At 34.1% G+C, this 21,521-nt stretch overlaps 1 protein-coding gene across 1 annotated transcript in view; it reads left to right on the top strand.

The window, feature by feature from the left end:
- The window catches only part of LOC115888530, a 239,032-nt gene that overhangs the window by 113,780 nt on the left and 103,731 nt on the right, over positions 1-21,521 (top strand). Inside the window, 7 exon segments of the mRNA XM_030908278.1 lie at positions 731-832; positions 1,756-1,959; positions 5,308-5,459; positions 18,282-19,092; positions 19,768-19,926; positions 19,984-20,196; positions 20,256-20,438. Of these exon segments, the coding sequence (XP_030764138.1) occupies positions 731-832; positions 1,756-1,959; positions 5,308-5,459; positions 18,282-19,092; positions 19,768-19,926; positions 19,984-20,196; positions 20,256-20,438 (1,824 nt within the window).

The raw sequence follows: 21,521 nt of genomic DNA, 5'->3' as shown, positions 1-21,521 counted from the left end.
AATTGGGGCAATGTTGCGCCTTGAGATGTTCACCAAGATGCCATAAAAAAGCTTTAAAAATTTTAAGGATTGCTGAGTTTTTTGGAAAATCAATTTTATTTTTTCCTGTCGTTACTTTTTAGAAAATAACAAAACTAATTGCACATTCTCGTAGCCACTTTATTAGGGCTATCTGATAGTATTTTTAGATTTTCAAATTAGCTGACAATTTGGGAGAGACAGAGGCCAACTTAATTTTTTTAAATATGGACCTGCATTTTTTATTTCAGTTTTTGAAATAACTCGGTCTTCTGAATACAATGATATGCCACACTTTATACTTTTTTTGGTTTCGGATACCTTAACAGCAACAAAACTATTTGTTACAAAACTATTGTGTTCAAATCAAAACAAAAAAAATATTAATTGTATATTATTGTACTCGGGAGACTGAGTTCTTTCAAAATCTGAAATAAAAAATGCAGGTCCGTATTTAAAAAAAACTAAGTTCACCTCTGTATCTCAAAAATTATCAACTAGTAGTATGCAAATTTTACTCTCAATAAAAGCGCTTTTAGTTATGATTAGCTATTCAATATCATAGCGAATAGAATTTACTAGAATATGAGTATGATAAATTATATGGTATTCGAAATAATATGCAAATATTAACGTAGCCTCGAGACTGTTTATGTTCATAAATGTTTGCATTACAATAATTCATTTTATTTACTCGTTTCTCATGTTCTAGAACCAGCAAGTCGAGCTTGACTTGTTGGAAGGGCGAGTTGCTGAAATCAGCAAACAGGCTGATGATCGCAACAGGAGTGATATCGAAGCGCAATCGAGCCAGGTAAGCAAATGTTCTCACATGTAATAATACCAATACTCTGATAATAAGGGAATGATAACAGAAAAAAAAACATTATTACTCAGAAAACTACCTGTACGAGTTTATCTCAAAAATGTTGAATATTTTATATACCTACTACTGATTACAGTAAGTGTGTGATAATCTTGATAACAGGTAGATTATTGTAATTTGCAGTTCAATATCTCTAAAAATTATACTACTTTTTTCTATGCAAGAAAAACAATGTACCTTAATGACTTAAAAATCGTTAAGCTACATTCAGAAGCTTGAAATTAATGGTTTAAATATACTTTATACTTCTTAGTTTACGATCATTCGCAACTCATACAAAAACACTATTAAAATTAATAGAATATCCTAGCAATGATAAGTAGCGTGCGATAGTTAGTTGTATCCATAGAGAAAGCCTAATAATTATCTTATAAAACAATATACTTTTGATTTCTATCCTCAATTTCTCTTGACGGATAATAATCCAAGGCCAAAAAGGCCTTAAGCACGCCTTCACCTTGATGTTCATGCATCCGTTATCCGATGATACGATAATAATTTTATTGGTTGAATTTAAAGACTTCGTTTGGTTAGAAAATCTCGCAGTTTTTAAATTTATTACATTTTTATGCCTCCGTTCATCGGATGTACGATTTAGTGGAAAAAGTAAAAAGTTTCTTAACTTTTTCTGAAAATTACTACTAAGTTTACATACTACTATGCTTAGCTGACATTGAAATTAAAGCAACTCAATAATAATTTTTCCACTTGTAGCGAACTTAATAATTTTCTTATTGTCTTTCTATTTTTTATTTACTAATAAAACTAAATATAAAACTTAATATAAGAAAAATATATATTATATGAAAGATTATATATGTAATATAAGAACCTTAACATTTCGTTTGCAGGTTACGAAAGAATGGTCCGATCTGGTTGCCAACCTAGAAGGACGAAAGGATATTTTGGCTAAGTTGGCAGGAGTGTGGGATACCTTCGAAGGCCAATCGCAGGCCTTCGAAAGCCTTCTATCAGGAATCGAAGAAAGAGCTAAACATATCGATCAAGTAGTGAGAAACAAGGACCACGTACTAACAACCAAAAAGGATGTTGAGGTATGAATAAATTTTACTTTAATTTGGAGCTTTTAATCCTTTCATACTTATGCTATCTCTACCTCCTTCTCTTTCCACCTATTTCACGTTTCATTATTCAGTGTGTCCCATCCATCTCAGTCTTTGTGCTCTTGCTACTCCCGTTATACTCGGTGCCCGATATAGTTGCTTTAATTCTTCATTTGTTCTTCTGGTCCGTATATTGTCTATCTTCTTTCCTCCAAAAATCTTCCTCTATATTTTTCTTTCTCAAACCTCTAGCCTCGAACTTTCCGTTGCATTAAACGTCCACGTTTCACATGCATACACTATTGGTCGTATCATTGTTTGGTACATTCGGATTTTAAACCTCTACTACAGATGTTTTTACTCTTACTGACCTAACACCCTGTACTTCAAAATAAAGTATACCGGGTGTTGCATCGTCGAGCGGGACATAGGAAATCCCATGTAAATTTTAATGGGGTCAATTATTGGCTTCCCTAATTATTTTAGAGAATAATTCTATTTAGGTTTATTGAGGAGCACTAAAACCCACATTCAAAAGAATAACTTTAGATATTTTTGATTAGCCCGTTTACGAGTTATCGCCGATTTCTTTTTAAATATTTCTCCTTTCTTATGGCTCTGTATTTACTTATGAGCACCAGTCAAGGTAAAAGATAACTGTCAAATGAAGTTGTCATTTCAGAAATTTATCTATTTAGTGCTTTATTATTATTATTAAAAACTCATACCTACGAAATATCGAAAATATTAGCCATGAATTACACTACCGAAGAAAAAGTATTAATGATTAAATGGTATTATCAAGGAAATAGTTATCAAAAGGTGTCGGACATGTTTGCTGCTCTGTATCCGAATAGACCGATACCTGGAAAATCTACCTACAATCGCAAGGAATATCCAGAAATTTGAGACCAAAAAAAGGTACCCTAATAAATAACTGCCGATGTGAAGCAAGGCAGGAACAAAGAGAAGATGCAAGAAATGATACCGACTTGGAAGTTTTATTGTGCGTGAAAGAGAACGGTGGAAAGATCAGCACAAGGAAACTTGAGGATGAAATAGGAATAGATCACATTACAGCGTTTCCAAATTTGAAACGACATAAATACTATTCCTTCAAATATGAAAAGCACCAAGAGCTACGAGATGGGGACGAAATACGGCGGCACGCGTTTTGTTTTGATATGATGGAAAGAGCAAACAGAGATAGGGATTTTTAAAAACATATGTTTCACTGACTAATGCACGTTTACTTTTATATAATGAACCCAATGTTCAAAATTATCGATATTGGAACAAAGAAAACCAACACAGGTTTGTCGAAACAAGGACGCAATATCCACAGAAAGTAAATGTTTGGGCAGGGATATTCGGACACAATATTATTGGGCCATTATTTCTTACGCGAAATTTAAATGCAGAATATTATTTGGAACTACTCGAAAATCATATTTTACCTGCTTTACATGATGCCGCTAGGGAAAATCAGGAAGTTTGGTACCAAATGGATGGCTGCCCGGCACATAGTACCCTGGCTGTTCGGGAATATTTAGACAATAATTTTAACGGAAACGTTATTGGCCTAAATCATACAGTAAATTGGTCAGCAAGGTTTCCTGATATTTCGCCAAATGATTTCTTTCTCTGGGGCCATTTAAAAAACAGGACATACAAGGATAAAAAATACCCAAATCTAGACGAGTTAAAAATGCTATTTCTACCGAATGCAATAGAATTTCAGTTTACCCCCTAGCGTAAGAAGAGAATTTTATGATCGCCTGGGTTATTGTCTAACAGTCGATGGAGGAATATTTGAACATCTTCTTAAATCCTAAAGTTCTAACAATTTAATAGTACCTAAATTAATAAGTTATTGAATATTGTAATAATACTATAATTAACCTTGTAATTGATTACTTTATTTTACTTTAATTCATATTAGCTTGTATTTATAAATACATCTTTAAGATTTCCGATGTAGGAATGAGTTTTCAATAATAATAAAGCACTAAATAGGTAAATTTCTGAAATGACCCTAGGAAATGACAACTTCATTTGACAGTTATCTTTTACCTTGACTGGTGCTCATAAGTAAATACAGGGCCATAAGAAAGGAGAAATATTTAAAAAGAAATCGGCGATAACTCGTAAACGAGCTCATCAAAAATATCTAAAGTTACTCTTTTGAATGTGGGTTTTAGTGCCCTTCAATAAACCTAAATAGAATTATTCTCTAAAATAATTAGGGAAGCCAATAATTGACCCCATTAAAATTTACATGGGATTTCCTATGTCCCGTCCGACGATGCAACACCCGGTATATATATATATATGTCACTGTAAATGTCCGAAATGCGGTAAAACCTAGGATAAGCGCACTAAACCTAGGATTTACCAAAAGCAAGTGGTAAAAGCTCGAAAACTTCTTTGTTTTGCTTCCATTTCGGACTTTTACCGGACCCAAACAGTAAATCTTAGGATTTACCACACCGCATTGGTAAAAGTACGAATTATTTTTCTTATAACAGCAATATCGACAAATTAAGGATGTCGATATACAAAGACTGTAGATTGTTACTGTAAATGGCCGAAATGCGGTAAAACCTAGGATAAGCCCCCTAAACCTAGGATTTACCAAAAGCATTAACTAATTAAGTTAGCCTGGTTATTTGAAGGGTGTTAATGCATTGGTTAGCCTGGTTATTTGGGGGTGTTAATGCATTGGTTAGGTGGTTATTTGGATGGTGTTAATGCATTCGTTAACCTGGTTATTTGGGGGGTCTTAATGCATTGGTTAAGTGGTTATTTGGTGGGGTTGGTTGGTTTTTACTACCACTTGCTTATTCGTACTTTTACCAATGCGGTGTGGTAAATTCTAAGATTTACTGTTTGGGCCCGGTAAAAGTCCGAAATGGAAGCAAAATAAATAGTTTTCGGGCTTTTACCACATGCTTTTGGTAAATCCTATGTTTAGCGCGCTTATTCTAGGTTTTACCGCATTTCGGACATTTACAGTAACATATACAATTCTTTTCTAATTCACTTTATACTGAATACTTCCATTTCATTAGCTAAATTTAGCGTTTTCGTATATTTTATTTATATTTACCTAAAATGATCGTGCCTTATCAAGATCCACTGACAACAAATACATTGAAAATTCCCACAGAAGTTCTGATAAGGTATAAATTTAATTAAAAGTCATAAAAATGCACATACACTCCTGATAAGATAAAGATCCACCGTATTGTTTTATCACTTTCATTTAAAAATATACTCGGGATAGTGCAGGTATTTGAAAAGGGTGACGGCATAATTTTATATAAAATTATTTCTTAGGATTTGCAAGCGGAGGGTGTGGCATTGGAAGTGCAAAGAAACCAAGTTACTGAACTGTCAAAGGTAGTACTTACGTTCTTGGAAGAATGTTCCCCTCCATCTGCTTCCGTGCTCAAGAAGAAGTTGGAACAATTAAACCAGTCCTACAAAAAGTGAGTATACTTGTTTGAGAGTTCTACTGGTTGACAAATTGTTTGTGTTTTTTGGAATTAAAAATATGTTTTTACAAAATAGACCCTGATATAGTAGGTTAGACGTTTATGGAAAACCGGCCATTATATTTTTTTGGAAAATTTGGATTTCTACGTAAAGGCACCTCCTACTCCGTCTATCTAAATTATTTTCAGCTTCAAGCTTGTGCCTTTTTATTTCAAAAAGTCGTAGCAGCTTTTTTATTTTAAATAGAGTACCCGGTATATTATTACATATTATTTTTGGAAAGTACTTTCACATCTCATAATTTTTCTATTAGTATCTCTTATAATAAAAGTGAAAAATTGACAGAAACATGTTTCTAAACAAGTATTGGTAAAATTAATAATTAAACGTATATTGAAAATTGAAATTTGTATATCGGATGGCGTCTCAAAAGTGGCTCACCTCTATAACTTTTTTATTTTTTCAGAAAAAAAAAACCAGATTTGGTATCTTAGTATATGACATAAATTAGGTTGATTGACGTATTGAATTGTTTTTGATCACTTCCAGTTTCAACCTAACCTAACCATATCAATCAATCCTAAAGCTACATTCGAAATCAATTCGCTGGCCGAGTGGCACTTCGACGTTAAAGTCGGCACGAAATTAACCATTCACAACAAATTTCAATTCGAATTTTGCGCATGCGTGTTTAAACGTTCTCCTGACATTTTTTAGGTTAGTTGTTGGTTTTGATTTTGGAAGAGTCAAAATCCAGGACAGTTGTTAATTAAGTTTTCCAAGTTTTTATGTTTAGAAAAATGGAAACAAAAACGTCATTTATTGATGATTTTTTTCTAAAATGTGTCTGAAGCACCCAAAACTTTTTCTCGCCATTAATATAGGTCGGACACCCCATTTTTTGGGTTTTGGTAAACCCCTTGGTTTTCGGTCAAGGTAATTATTGAGCTGCAACAATAATTGCCGTTTTTTTAACAGCAAAGCCACAAGTCCTAATAAAATAAGAATAGCGTCTTTCACTCATTTTTCTTTTAATAATTATTTACTTTTCACAGGAAAATGGCTTGTAACAACGACACAAACAAAATAATTATTAAAATTTAAATGTCAAATTTGTCATAATTGTCAAACGAAAATTCCATGCTGAAGTGGAAGTTTGCAGCTTGCAAGCTTTCAATCCAACTTCAACTTGCACTCTGGCGTCGAATTTTGTTGTGAATGAGTACACTGAAGTACATAAGATAAGCTTGCGTGCCAAAGTACGACTCGGCCAGCGAATTGATTTAGAATGTAGCTTAATTTGTTATATTCTACCATACCAAATCTTTTATCTGAAAAAATAAAATGAGTTATAGAGGTAAGCAACTTTTGAGACGCACCCGGTATATAAAGTTTGAATATTTGTCAAGGTAACGATTTTCTTTAAACGAAACCACTGTTTTTCGGACATCTTTGTAATTACTTTTGCACAGTAGATGATTTGGGCCTATGAATGGCACTGATGAACCATGTTTTTATTGTACCCATTGTGATTTTTGTACCCCGGTATGAATAAATGGTATTTTTGTAGTAGAAAAATTGTTTTAAATATATTTCCAAATCGTTGACTAACTCGGAATTTACCAAGTAAAGAGAACATCATATTTTTGACCTTAGAAGTAAATCAATATGATAAGTACCTAAATCAATTTCAATTATTCATTCAAAATATTTAACTTGTATTTTTTATGTTTTTCTCTTACTTTTTAGCTGATTTTAGATTTTGTTAATCGTATAACTATCTAATCTGTTGTTTTCGACTACTCTATCAGATTGATTTTTATAAAATTTGTACCTAAATTAGAATAAAGTATTACAAGTTTTTGGTACTTACCCTAAGTTATACAATATAATTTTATAAGTCTGTGATAAAGTATATTTACCCTAAAGTACTTATCCTAAGTTTACCCTATATAAACAAGGGTTATACAATATAATTATAAAAGTCTATGATGAAAGTATATTTTGTATGATACCAGAAAAACAATTCGACAGGAAATTATATGAGAATTTTAAAAAGTGTCAAAGTCCAAGCCCGCTTGATCATAAAGTTTTTTGAAAACTTAAAAATGAAAAACTTAAAAAGAAACAAAGAATATAGAAAAAGAATACAGAAAATTTTATACAGAAAAGAGTACAGAAAAACAAAAGAATATAGAAAATTTAAAAACTTTAGTTATGAAGTATTTTCTTCTGTTAAGTATATTTTTTATTTTCATACTATTTATTCAATGTAATTGTGTGTATGCTATTATCGGTTATGTGGTCTTCTTAATAAATACACAGGATGTGATAAATATAGAGAATGAACTGTATAAATAATAAAAAATACATTATTTTCAGAATCCCGGCTAATGCTCGGTAACAATAAAATAAAATTACACATGCGGTGGACTTTAAAAAAAGAATGATCTAAAATAATTTTTAACCAGATGTCTCGCAAACCGTTTTTGATTTTTTATACGTATAAAACAAATGAAGCTTCCTTTGATATAATAACCAATAATAGGCTAAATATTATGCAAACTACTATAATATAACGTGTGAAAGATAGGAACCTTCGAATTCTTTTTTAAAATTCTAATGTTATAGATGTGTATTTGGCCTAAAGCCAAAATGTAGTCACGTTTTCGTAGGGTTTTAATAGACGTTATGCATCTTTACACCGATCTACGAAATCTTATTTTAGGATCGGGGACCACCGAATTATACATGATCCGTTTGAAAATAAAATTTAAATTCGATTAAACAGAAATTTAGGAATCATTCTCGAAAATAATCTGCTGACATTCAAAATACGGTTGTATATAATTACATGGTTTGAAAAAAATCTAAATTTATATATTATTGGGGTTTAAATAATGCTAAATTTATACAAACTGGATATTTATGGATAGTAAATAGAGATCTGCACGGGCCGGGTAGCCCGAACGGGCCTCAGGCCAGGCCCGGCCCGAACACGGGCCACGGGCCGGGCCGGTTTCGCACTGTCAATAGGGGTCGGGCCTCGGGCCGGGCCGGTTCCGCACTTTAAATAAACACAACTTTGCTTCTGTACATGTTTTTGAGACACCCTGTATTATGGTGTTTTTAGGCTATGCTTTTTGTGAAATTGATAGATTGTCTGGAATCGACAAAGAACTACTTGGAATAATTGTAATTGAAAGGATTTTTGTAATTTTATTTTGATCATTTTATTTTAATGGTTCGGGCCGGGCCGGACTAGTTTAAGTTTTAACTTTCCACAAACCGGGCCGGGCTTACAAAACCTACTTCTCTTCTCGGGCCGGGCCGGGTCGGGCTACAAAAAACCGGCCCGTGCAGGTCTCTAATAGTAAACTGTTGAATTTGAGAATTTTAAAATCACTGTTAGCTTCAAACTCAGTTTTTTTAACTAAATGAATAATTTAATATAATCTAATTAAGCTATTCAAGATTATTAAGAAACTATGGTTTCTGGTTTTAATTAATAGTTTATAGATAAAACAAAATCGTGTTTTTTTTTAAAGAATTATGCATAAATATACAACAGGGATGTAATTATGAAAAAGTATACAGGATGAGTCTTAAATAAATGCAACTATTCTTAGGGGTAACATATTTTGACACTAGAAACACGTCTGTGTTTTTTTTTCACGAAAAATGTTTAGTTAAAAAGAAAGATATCTTAATATTATGGCAACATAGGTAGTAGATTAAATTTACAAGAAAGAAACACACAGAAAAAAGCCAGTGGTTTTTAAAATTTAAGCACGAAATCATATTTTTTTAATTTTCGAAGTAAAAAACATAGTTATTTTGAACTTATTTGAAAATCGGTAAAGAGAAAATATGTTTCTTTTATCGAGATCTACAAGCCCCGAAAATATTTGCACTTATTTAAGACTCACCCGGTAAATTTTCTGTAGAAGCATATATTTATACAGGGTATAAATAAGTAAGCCAGAAAAATTTCTGGTTGTCATTCAAGAATAATATAGATTTTTCTAAATATACCATTCACTTCCTTCATTTTTTCGCATTTATTTATTTACAGCCTGTATAAAAATAGGTCAGATTAGATCATCTTAACCGAGAATATTATGTCTAGGACATCTGCTTGTATCTGCTATTATTTTTATATTAATGCTCCTTTTTGAACAGAAAATCAGGCTGTGGGGTAATTCTTAATTTATCAAAATAGACGAGGAATTTCTAAAATATTTTGCGAGTTGCTCACATTACACATACCTACACAAAATTTCTAATAAATCGATACTTAGCGTGATCTTCCAACTATTTTCATATTACAACCTAATTTATTATTTTCCTGATTTAAAAATTGCAAAAACGATAAAGTAGGCTTAGAATTTCAAGTGAGAAATTAAAAAGGTATTTTTAAGGTAACATGAAGGGAGAATCGGATGATTTTAAGAATCGAATAGCTTTTGAGAATCAAATACAATTCGAATACTTTTCAGAAACGAATACCTTTCGAATCTTTTTGAATTATTTTTTTTTCATGGAGGAAAATCTGCAAGCCAGACGTTTTTTTGATGGCAGTGTCGCATGTCGGGGTGACTAACTGCCTTGGCACATACAGGGTCCGGCAATATTTTATATTAAATATACAATGGAAAAAAAAACAAAGGATGTACTTCGAAAAATTTTAACTTCTCTAGGATCGCTCAAAAATGCGTGAGTGGATCGGGATGATTTTTTTTAAATGGAACACCCTGTATATTATTGCATTTTTGGCTTCTTTCAGATAACTTTACATAATCCGAAGATATAAGTAAATACATAAATATATATTTCGATAGTTTCAGAGATATTAATAAATAAATAAAAAATATATATTTTTCAGCCTTTCTGAAAAATATTATTAAAAATACAAGAATTGTCCTGAAATCAAAACTATATTAGATATTTACTTCAGATGGTCTGTACTTGCTATAAATATGGTATTCGTAAATTATATAGGATGTTCAAAATTCTACGCCAAACTTTCTACAATATAAAATAATTTGTCCTGTTTTTTTTTAAAGGAATACCCTGTATATTATTGTTTTCAATAGATGGAGAATTAAAAAATTTACATTTTTTGTATTTATAGTATTTCAAAATTTTTAACGGTTTCGCAGATTATTTTATATTTTAGAAAGTTTGGCGTAGAATTTTGAACATCCTGTATAATTTACGAATACCATATTTATAGCAAAGTAAGTATAGACCATCTAAAGTAAATACCTAACATAGTTTTGATTTCAGGACAGATCTGGTATTTGTAATATTTTTTTAAGGAATGCTGAAAAATATATATATTTTTTATTTTTTTTAATTTATTTATTAACATCTCTGAAATTACCGAAATATATTTACTCATATCTTAGTATTATGTAAAGTGATCTGAAACTAAGTCAAAAATGCAATAATATACAGGGTGTTCCATTTAAAAAAAATCATCCCGATCCACTCACGCATTTTTAAGCCACCCTATAGAAGTTAAAATATTTTCCTGAAATACTTCCTCGTACATACTTTAGGTTTACACTTAAATAAAATTCACAGGTTTTTTATTCTAGAAGCTACAGATGCCCGACGCACTATTGCCGGACCCTGTAAAGCTTAACTAATACTCTCTGACAAACAAATACTAATATCTATTAGTGCTACGATTAGTACAATGCTCGATACACGACAAACACAATGCTTACGATAAAAAGAAACAGTGGTTAAACTAATTAGATGTACAAGGACCAGGGACATCGGTTATATTGCCTGAAATCACTTTTTCGTTTCCGAATCACAAAATTTTCGTTTTTGTCATTGACAAAGAGGTATATGGAAGGTTCAGTCTTAAAGTTAGAAACTTTATGCAATGTATACGACTGTAATTTAGAGGTCAGCAAAGGTCAGTGAAAGAAGTTGTCAATACCTAGACTTGAATTGATGGCTGCTCTAATTGGAGTTCGTTTGTGTAATAATGTTAGAAAAAACCTAGATATTAATGCTGAAGTATTTTTTTGGACGGATTCCTCTACAACACTATTTTGGATTCAACACGAAGAAGAGTGGGCAACTTTTGTGATGAATAGGGTAGAGGAAATACGAAGGTCATCGCCGGTCAGCAGTTGGCATCATGTTCCAGGAGTAGTTAATCCTGCCGATCTTCCTTCACGTGGATGCTCGGCTAAAAAACTGCTTCAATCTAAATGGTGGGAGCGACCTAGTTGGCTTTACCAAGACAGTTCACACTGGCCAACACAAAGTTTTAATTTGATTGAAGCAGAAATATATGAGGAAAGAAAGAAGAGGCTGGTTACGTCGCTAGCTAACAAAGACACGGAGGTAATGAACACGGATGACTGGCGCCTCAACTATTTTGGAAACTTTACAAAGACAGTACGCATGCATGCCTGGATAATCCGTTTTTGGCACAATGTTAAAAACTAGGAAAATAAACGTAAGGGTCCACTCGCTGCTGAAGAGATTGACGTAGCAGAACAAAAGATACTGGGGCTGATACAACGTGAATGTTTTGCCGAGGACAACGACAAGCACTTGGCTTCTCTGGACGTCTTTAAAGACGAAAACGGCATTATTCGCTTAAAATCTAGGATAAGTAATCGAAATGATTCGGAATTATTTAGATATCCTATAGTTTTGCCTCCAAACATCCTGTAGTTACACAATTGGTATTTCAAGAACACAAAAATTCATGCCACACGGGTGTTCAGATACTAATTAGCATATTACGCGAAAAATTTTGGATTTTAGGTGGAAGACGTGCAATAAAGTCGGTAATAACAAAGTGTGTAATTTGTAGAAGACACAGCAGTAAGCCCTTTGATGAAAATGCTCCCCCGCTACCCTTAGATTGTGTTCGCGATTCGGCCGCCTTTGAGGTTATTGGCGTAGATATGACTGGTCCTTTGTATGTTAAAACGGGCGAAAAAGTGTGGATTTGCATCTTTACCTGTGCAGTGTATCGCGCGGTGCATTTCGAACTTTGCATGTCGCTGTCTACAGCTAGTTTCATGCAAGCATTAAGACGCTTTATTGCTAGACGGGGGCGGCCGAAAACAATTTATAGTGATAACGGGACAAACTTTGTTGGGACTGATAACGCGTTTTCACGTTTAGACTTTACGAAAATCGCCGAAGAAAGTGCCGTACAACGCATTACGTGGCGGTTTAACCCCCCAACGGGTTCGTGGTGGGGCGGGTTTTGGGAAAGACTCATCGGGATTCTGAAACCGTTGTTAAGAAAAGTGTTGGGTCGAACTTCACTTACTTACGAGGACTTGTCAACGGTGATTTGTGATTGTGAGTCGGTAATAAATTTGCGGCCCTTAACTTTTAGCAGCAATGACGCTAATGAACTGACTCCATTAACACCGATGATGTTCTTGAGAGACATAAAAGAGTGTGGTGTTCCTGACATCGACGATGTTGACCGGAAAACTCTTTGCAGAAGATTGGTTTACAAACTTAAATTAAAAGAAGATCTGCAAAAAAGGTTCCGTAGCGAATACTTGGGGCAGTTACACCTTGCTCAAAAGCGCCACGGTGGACGGAAAGTTACGGTAGGAGAAGTTGTCCTGGTGGGAAATGACCAGGATAAACGCATGGATTGGCCAATGGGGAGAGTAGCAGAAGTGATCCGGGGAAAAGATGACAAAGCTCGCCTTGCAAAGGTCATCACAAGTAAAGGGATATACCTACGACCCATTCAACGACTATATCCTCTGGAATGCAATAATCCCGCTATTTTCGACGCCATTTTGGATGATTTGACTCACCCTGAACAGACCGGGACCAACCAGGATCCAGCACCTCCTGTAGTGACCAAGGCAAGTGCGGGAAGATGTGCCGCGAAATCGGGAGTGAATGGAAGTAAATCATCCGTCGAAAAAGTGGTAGTGACGCGAAGTGGGCGCGAAGTAAAATCTCCCAAGAGATACGGTATATTATAAAACTCTGTACATTGGTCTGGTAGATTTTACTGTATATAATTTATCTTAATATGTGAACAAGATTTGATGTTTTTTTTTGGTTTGTTCAATATGCCATGTATGTAATGTAATAGCTCGACTTAAGATTTTAAGATTCTGCGACTGTCTCTGATTAAGTGAGTCCACATTAGTGTAGTAAAATGGACTCAGGTGGGAGGATGTCAGAGCCAGTATATATTTTTAGGGAACAATTTCTGTTACATTTTTTTAGAACAAAGGTAATTTCAGTTTAAGATGCACATGTTTTTCTCGATCCTATTCAAAAGTGAAAGTTTATGGATTTACTGTTGGTGACGGTTGGTCTTGGCAACTCTTGTCTATTAATTTATGACCGAAGACAAGGGTTCCTTCGAGGACGTAGTTCAAGTGGCTTTTGAAGTAGGTACTGAGTTAAAAACTCAGTACCTACTTCTCTTTTTTTAGAAAACTGAATATTTGGGATTTTAGTCTTTAGTATCGTATAGATTTTAAATGGAAGCGGAAGGCGGAGTCGTACCGGGTTTTGTATAATTTACGCTTTTCCATTCTCTTTTTAATTAATCATTTATTCGTGGATTTTGTTTATTATTAGTTGCAAGTAAGCTCAGTATTTAATAAAGGTTGTATATTTGTAAATAAATACGGCTTTTATTTCCAAGGAGACGTGTTGTTAAGACGGGTAGTTTTTTCGACGCGACATTTAGTTGTTCCCTAAAAATATATACTGGCTCTGACAGACTAAATAGATTTGAAACGATTGGATTAAAATAGGTTGTCATCTCATAAAATCGTCTTCTTCTCGTCCGTTAACTCTTCGAGTATGGTAACATCATGTCTCAATTGCGCGGATCGTTGTACTCCATCCCTGTCTATCTTGTCCCGCTTTTTGTAGACCGTGACCAATAATTTCTTTAGTGTGGTCCACCCAGTCGGATACCTTCCTCTTGATCGTTTGCCATTAATCTTTCATTCGATGATTAGTTTTTCCAGTCCATCTATTCTTCTTGAAATGTGCCCAAAGTACCTAAGGTATGACTGGTTCATTTTGGGTGAAAGTCTTGTGGTAACTTTCAACTGCCTTAGAATTGAGACGTTGTTAGTCCTGTATTTTGTATATGAAATTCGCAGCATTCTGCTATAAGCCCACATTTCAAAAACATCTATTTTTCTTCTGTTTGCAATTTTCAGGGTCCAGATGCATAAGTAGCGATAGGAAAAATTAGTGTATTTAATAATTTTAATTTGTTGCGCTAGGATACTGCAGAGTCTTTCCATATTCGAGTTACGAGCTATGGCTAGTCTGCGTTTGATTTCTTCGTCACAGCCTCCTTGTTTGTTATGAGAGATCCGAGGTAATTAAAAACATTTCCTCCGCTTCAAAACCATCAATCACCCTGAAGCTAGTAATACTTCAATCATAAAATCTAGACTGATCTAACCTATGTGTAGGTGTGTGACAGTACTCCAAGAGGCTCTTACCGAAGGAAGGGTTAATTTAACCCTTAGTGTGGTGATATAAATAGTATCTAATAGTATAGAAAATTTGAATAACAAGTGAGTGTAAACGACTCAATTTGACTCCAAACCTACATGTCGCTGGCCTCAAATTCGTCCGAATCGGACTATAACTGCACCTAAATCGCCGACGAATCGGCGCGCGTCGGCGTCGCGGCGCCTTTTTCGTATCCAGGTCCGCGCCGTGTCGTTCCCGATTCAAATCGCACGCATAGTTCGAACCTACTGGATGGCTGGATAGCATCATCGACGACAAAACGCGGGAGTTCGCACTGCCTGGTACCGACCGACCCCCTAGTCGTTTCGCGTAGTTTTATCCTCCTTTTCGCGACGAAAAATCGTTCCGTTTTCGTTTTTACGTTCGATTTCGGGAGCCGTACTATATTCCTTTGCCCCGCGCTCCCGAACAATCCCGTTTTTTATTGCCTAGATAAAACTTCAGCTCGCCGAAGCCGGAAGCTAAAGGTATAGAGAAAAAAAAGTGTTGGTGGATTTTTTTCCGGTGCGGTCTATTTCGGGTGCTGGCGTTTGGTTTAACTAAAGCTCCGTCTACACGTAACGTTAAAACGGAAGACCGTCTAAACTGCCGTCAGATCCTCTCTGTCTTGGTCCCATCTAGACATAAAGTTTCACCTGCCTGATAAGAGCATTTTTGTTTAAAGTAGTGATTCCCAAAGTGGTCCAGGTGGACCCCCAGGTGTCCACAGCACGTAGCAAATTTCCATCTTCGCTTTTTTGACGAGTTTTGGGAATATAGGTCTACGAGAACAAAAAGTTTGGGAACCTCTGGTTAAAACTGGCCTCTACAATTTGGAAGTTTTACCTGTGGTTTTAGATCAGTTTGTGGCTGTTTGTGGTAAAGATAGGGGTTTCATAACCAAACCAAACCACAAAGGCATTTGGAAATTCCTGACAAGTGAACTCAGAAATCCGGACGTCGCCGTCGCCAAAAAGAAATTATAAATTTGTTTAGTCATTTAGAGGGTGCAAATAATAGCCCCGGATTCGACAAAATATAAACCAAAAAAAAAACATTCGCTTTCCAGGAGTGCACCAAAAACGAAAAATTTGAGCGCCAAAGTATAGAAATGGGTACTTTCGAACATACGTCGGTTAAGTAGAGCTGTAGCATCGTGGAGACTAAAATATTCAGCAAAGTAACTGAGAAATTAATTCAACTGTAACTGGAGTGAAATATTTTACTAAGTAAAATTGTTTTGCGGTCAGGTTTCTGGGACGCTTTTCCAAATCCGGGCCGGACCGCCCCGGACACTTTAAAAATCCGGACATGTCCGGGTAAATCCGAATATATGGAAACCATAAGAAGACCATGAAGGAAGCGCTGTTTTTATCAATTACAGCATTTTGTTTAGTGAAGTTTAACAGAAAAAAAAACATTGAAGTTTACTTGAAAATTGAGTTTATGCTTTACATTTTAATTATATTTTTAAACAAACAAAGCTAATGGCGAAAATAGTACAGTTTGATAATAATCATTAAATATTTCTCAAAAATTTTGTGAAATTACATTATTTTGCGAATCTATGCAAAAATATTACATTTTTAAAAGTTATTTATTAAAGATGCTCTAATATACAGGGTGAGTCTTAAATAAGTGCAAATATTTTCAGGGCTGGTAGATCTCGATAAAAGAAACATATTTTTTCTTTACCGTTTTTCAAATAAATCCAAAATAACCGAGTTATTTTGCTTTGAAAATTTCCAAAAAAAAAAAATATTTTTTGCTAAAATTTTGAGCAGCACTGGATCTTTTCTGGATTTTCTTTCTTGTAAATTTAATCTGCTACCAATGTTGCTATATTATCAACAAATTATGTCTTTTAACTATAAACTAAAAAAAAATCACAAAATTATCCAAAAAATTCCAAATTTTGTTGTCCAAATAATCGTGTTTCTGGGGTCTAAATATACTCTCCTAAAATATTTGCACTTATTTATTTTTATCTTTTTTCGGTGTAGGCAAAACGACAGTCTTGTAGACATTTTTCTGTGATAATTAATTTCAAGTAAAACGGATGATCATCTTCACACACATTATTATACTTGATACGTTTTGACTGAACAGTAAAGACGCAAGGTAAAACTTTATGTGTAGGTGGGGCTTTACGGATGAACACTATTTTGCCGTAGACGATCACGCTTCCCAAAACAAATAAAAAATCTGCCAAAAGGAACTCGTGCGTGATTAGCAATTTTTTTTACTAATTAGTTTCCTTCCAGATCTCTAACTGGAATCGTTAAATGTCCAAATTATTGTGATTTAACTTATTAACTAGTGAAACCGAAGTAGTATTTACTTCTGCAGTGTTCCGGTAATATTATCAGTGCAACTGAACACGTAAATTATACACTAACTTAAAAAAAGGATTCGAAAAAACTTGAAGAAATGTGAAACGTTGGAGTTCATTGAAAAATTGTTTAGGACCAGTGAATTGTTACATAAAACATCTATTTTGAATCTTAGTGTATTTTGTTCTAGTGAAAAAATCCATAAAGACTGCAGAAATATTTTTTTAAACAGTTGTTTCGGATATAGAAAGTTATTGTCAATACTAGTGTGATTAAGAAATTCTATAAAGTGTCTTAGAACCACATTAATCTACTTTTATTCTGGAATGAGTTAAAAATCTTATTTTTGGTAATCATGAAATTTAATTTTGAAATACTTATACCTATAAGATACTATGTAATTAAACAGTTCTATGATATAAGTTATAAAAAAATTAATGTAATTTACAATAAAAATTGTTTTTTTATCATCATACAAAGCGTGTTCTATCATAATACTTATTGATCATATTGTATCTTCTACAAAGTTACTTTCTCAAAAAACAAGTTCATATTTTGACTTAATAATATATAATCTTAATAACTCTTTACAGAGAGTCAAAAACCTCAGACATAATTTTGAATTACTTTAAAGCCTTAAGGTTTTATGTCTAGTATTATAACAAAATTCGTAGTCAATTATTTAAAAAACTTTAATTTTGAAACAGTTATTCAGGATATTTGCTAGAAATTTTGTTTCGAGCTTTGAAACCGAAATTTCGTCCGGTAGAAACAGCTAAAAAGATATTTCGGTAGAGTCAAAACCAGACCGTGAGGTCAAAACTTAAAAATAGCCAGCGCTAATGCGTTTTGAAAAATAATCATCGACTGCTCGATCCGACAAAAACCACGTTGTTGTTTAACCACAAACGAACTCCGGTTTCATTACACCTTGTTTTTTAACAAAGGGAACTTAAATTTCTTTTATTTTTGCAGGCTTCTCGAGACCCTGAAGGACAAACGCGATAAAGTCGAAGAGGACCTGAAGGACATCGAAGCGGTTCTTCGGGACATCACGCAAAAGAAGAGCGAACTGGTGGACTTGAAGAGCGACATCGTCAACTTCTACGTTTTCGACGAGGACATTGTCCAGACCGAACGAGAACTTTCTAGTCTCGGTCAAAGAGTGAAAAAGGAGACAGCAGACGCGAAAAAGCTCTCCACGGACACCAGATCCAAGTACCAAGCAGCGCAGAACCTCGTACCGTCCGACGTAGCTGAAGAACTGAACCAATTGGAATTGCTTACCGAATCGATCAACGCCGCCATGGAAGACAAGGAGAGAGAATTCAAGAAGGCGAGGACTATTCGTACGGATTACCTCACCGACGTGGAAGAGTTGCAGAACTGGATTAAGGAAGCGGAGTTGAAGATCCAAGATCGATCGATACCTCCTCATCAATTGCACGAGCAACTTCAACAGATTCAAGCGGAGATAGGAGCTATGGTAGACAAACTGGACAAAGTTACAAGGAATGGAAAGACTATCATCGACAAGTCGAGAAAGCAAGAAGAGAAGGATATTGTTCAAAGTACTATAGACAATGTTACGGAGCAAATTAACCAAGTGAAATCGTGGTTGGATGAGAAACGCCAGGTTGTTGGAGAGACTTTGGACGCTTGGCAAAGGTTCCTCGCTTTGTACCAACAGGTACTGCAATGGACTGAAGAAAAGAAAGTTTTCCTTAAGGAACCGCTCAACGTTAGCTCACTGCAAGATGTGAAACAAAGACTTCATGATTATAACGTAAGTTAATAGTATTAAATTCAAAAATTTCAGACTTTTATCATTAAAAACTTAGAAATTAGGCTAGCTTTAGAATTTTTGTGAGACATTTGTCTCATGGGGTCTCAAAAAGTATGGGGTTTGCACCACTGGAAGAGAAGTCTACAAACTAAAAGAGTTATTTTTGTAAATATCACTGCTTATCATTGCGTTGAATGTTGACATTTTACTACTTTAACTACTTTTTTATAGGTTTACAACAAGAATTGACATTTGGTGTATTAATATCATAAATAAAATCAGAGGTAGGAAGAACGATTGTTGGGTTCGGTGTGTCAACATACAGTGTGTTCAAACAGTTACCCCACTTTCTCTAATTTATTATATTTTTTTTAACTTTGATCGGTTTTGAAATAAAAAAAATCTAATGAAAAACTGTCAATTGTAAAAAAATTGTCTCTACAAATTTTTCTTATACATAGAACAATTAATAGTGAGAAAATTTAAATTTATTATTATTAATCTTTCCAAGGACCGATACGTTTGAGACATGGTGAAGTGAGACATGGAAAAATTACATATAGTTGTCCGATCCGACAGAAATTATCATCGACCAATAAATTCAAAAAAAACTTTAATAAAAATTCATTGAATTTTTAGTGCTTAATTTAAATATAATATGATTTATTTTTTTAGAATGCTGTTAAAAGCTGTAAATCAGCTACCAAGAACCTCAGCGATATGGTGAAAGAACTTGAATACATATCAACTGTTACGACTGTCGGAGATTTGCCTCAGAAAATGGAACACGCCGAATCTATTAAGACTGAAGTAGAAGCTCAACTATTAGAAAGGGTTTGTTTCGATTTTTTCAAGTTATTTTCAAAAAAATTAAGTAATCTTTCATTTTAGAATGCTTTACTGCAAGAAACTTCCGAGGAATGGGAACAATGCGAGAAGAAAATGAAGGAAGTGCGATCGTGGATCGAGAAATCGAAAACAACGTTGGAATCGGCCCAAAACAAAAAGAAGGCTCTCAGAGACCAACACGCCCTACGCGAGAAAATGTTGGCAGACATCCACGTCCAAAAAACTAAAATATCGTTATCCATTGAAAAATTACAGGTATTCGGCGTCAGTATTTTGAATCTTACAAAAAATAACATAACGTTTTTATAATTTAGCTTCACTTCCGTGCCGGTATTAACGCAGACACGAAAATTACCGAACACGTGTCAAACCTGCTCAAGGACTTGGATGACTTGGATAGCACCATCAAGCAACAAGTGAATCAGATAGAGAAGGCTATTACACAAGTTGAAGAGTATCAGTCGGAAGTTCAACAACTTCGACAACAAATTGTTCAGGTAAAATAACCAAAAAAATAATATTCTCGTCTAAAATAAATTATTCTTTTTTGGCCTACATGAAATATGTTTTTAAGATGAAAATTTTATGTTTATTTTGCATACTTGTATCTGTCCAAATAGAGAATATATTATGATAATGAGACATGTATCTTATTTTACTTCAAAGTAAATTTGTATTTTCAATAATTTATTGGATGTCATCTGTCGAAATAGTCCTTTCACTAAACAACCTTTAGTTATACCGGGTGCATCTCAAAACTGACTCGACCCCTATACATTTTTTATTTTTTCAGGTAGAAACCAAATTTATAGTAGCTAGTATACGACATAAATTAGGATTGATTGACGTATTCAATTCTTTCGGCCACTTCCTGTTTCACCGGTAATGACTACAACTTTTGATGTCTAAATGGCACCATCGGTATTTTTTTACTTTATTCGATAGAAAATGACACTCTGAATAGAATGACATATTATAACGACAATTTTACTCGAAATACCAAGTATGTGGTACCAAATTATTCGAAAAAAAATGAGCCACCCTCGTTCCATTTGAAAAAATTGAGATGTGATAAAAATACGATTTGGGCATCTCTTAATCGGCCAGGACAAGACACTAAAAATATTAGACGATCAAATCTATTTTCCAAGGCGCCTTGATTAAAAATTAGTGTTTTTAACACAGCCATGGCACATCAGATTGAAATTTAAAATACGATTTTTTAAGCGAAAATGTCAAAAGTTGACATTTCATATATCATTCTATTCAGAGTGTCATTTTCTATGGAATAAAGTAAAAAAAATACCGAGGGTTAACCGACCATTTAAAAATCAAAAGTTTCAGTCATTTTCGGTGAAATAGGAAGTGACCGAAAATAATTGAATACGTCAATCAATCCTAATTTATGTCATATACTAACATATCAAATCTCGTTTTTTTATCAGAAAAAATAAAAAAGTTATAGGGGTGAGCCACTTTTGAGACGCACCCGGTATATAAAACTGTGTAGTTTGTAGAGATCTTACTGCTAAATAAAGGCCGAGTCTAGTTAAAAACATAAAATCTTCTAAAAAGCAACA

The sequence above is a fragment of the Sitophilus oryzae genome, unplaced genomic scaffold (assembly GCF_002938485.1).
Source record: "Sitophilus oryzae breed Bouriz unplaced genomic scaffold, Soryzae_2.0 scaffold_801_pilon_pilon, whole genome shotgun sequence".
NCBI classification, from domain to species: Eukaryota; Metazoa; Arthropoda; class Insecta; order Coleoptera; family Curculionidae; genus Sitophilus; species Sitophilus oryzae.
Note: the sequence above shows the minus strand (reverse complement) of the source record. Positions and strands in the feature narration are given on the sequence as shown.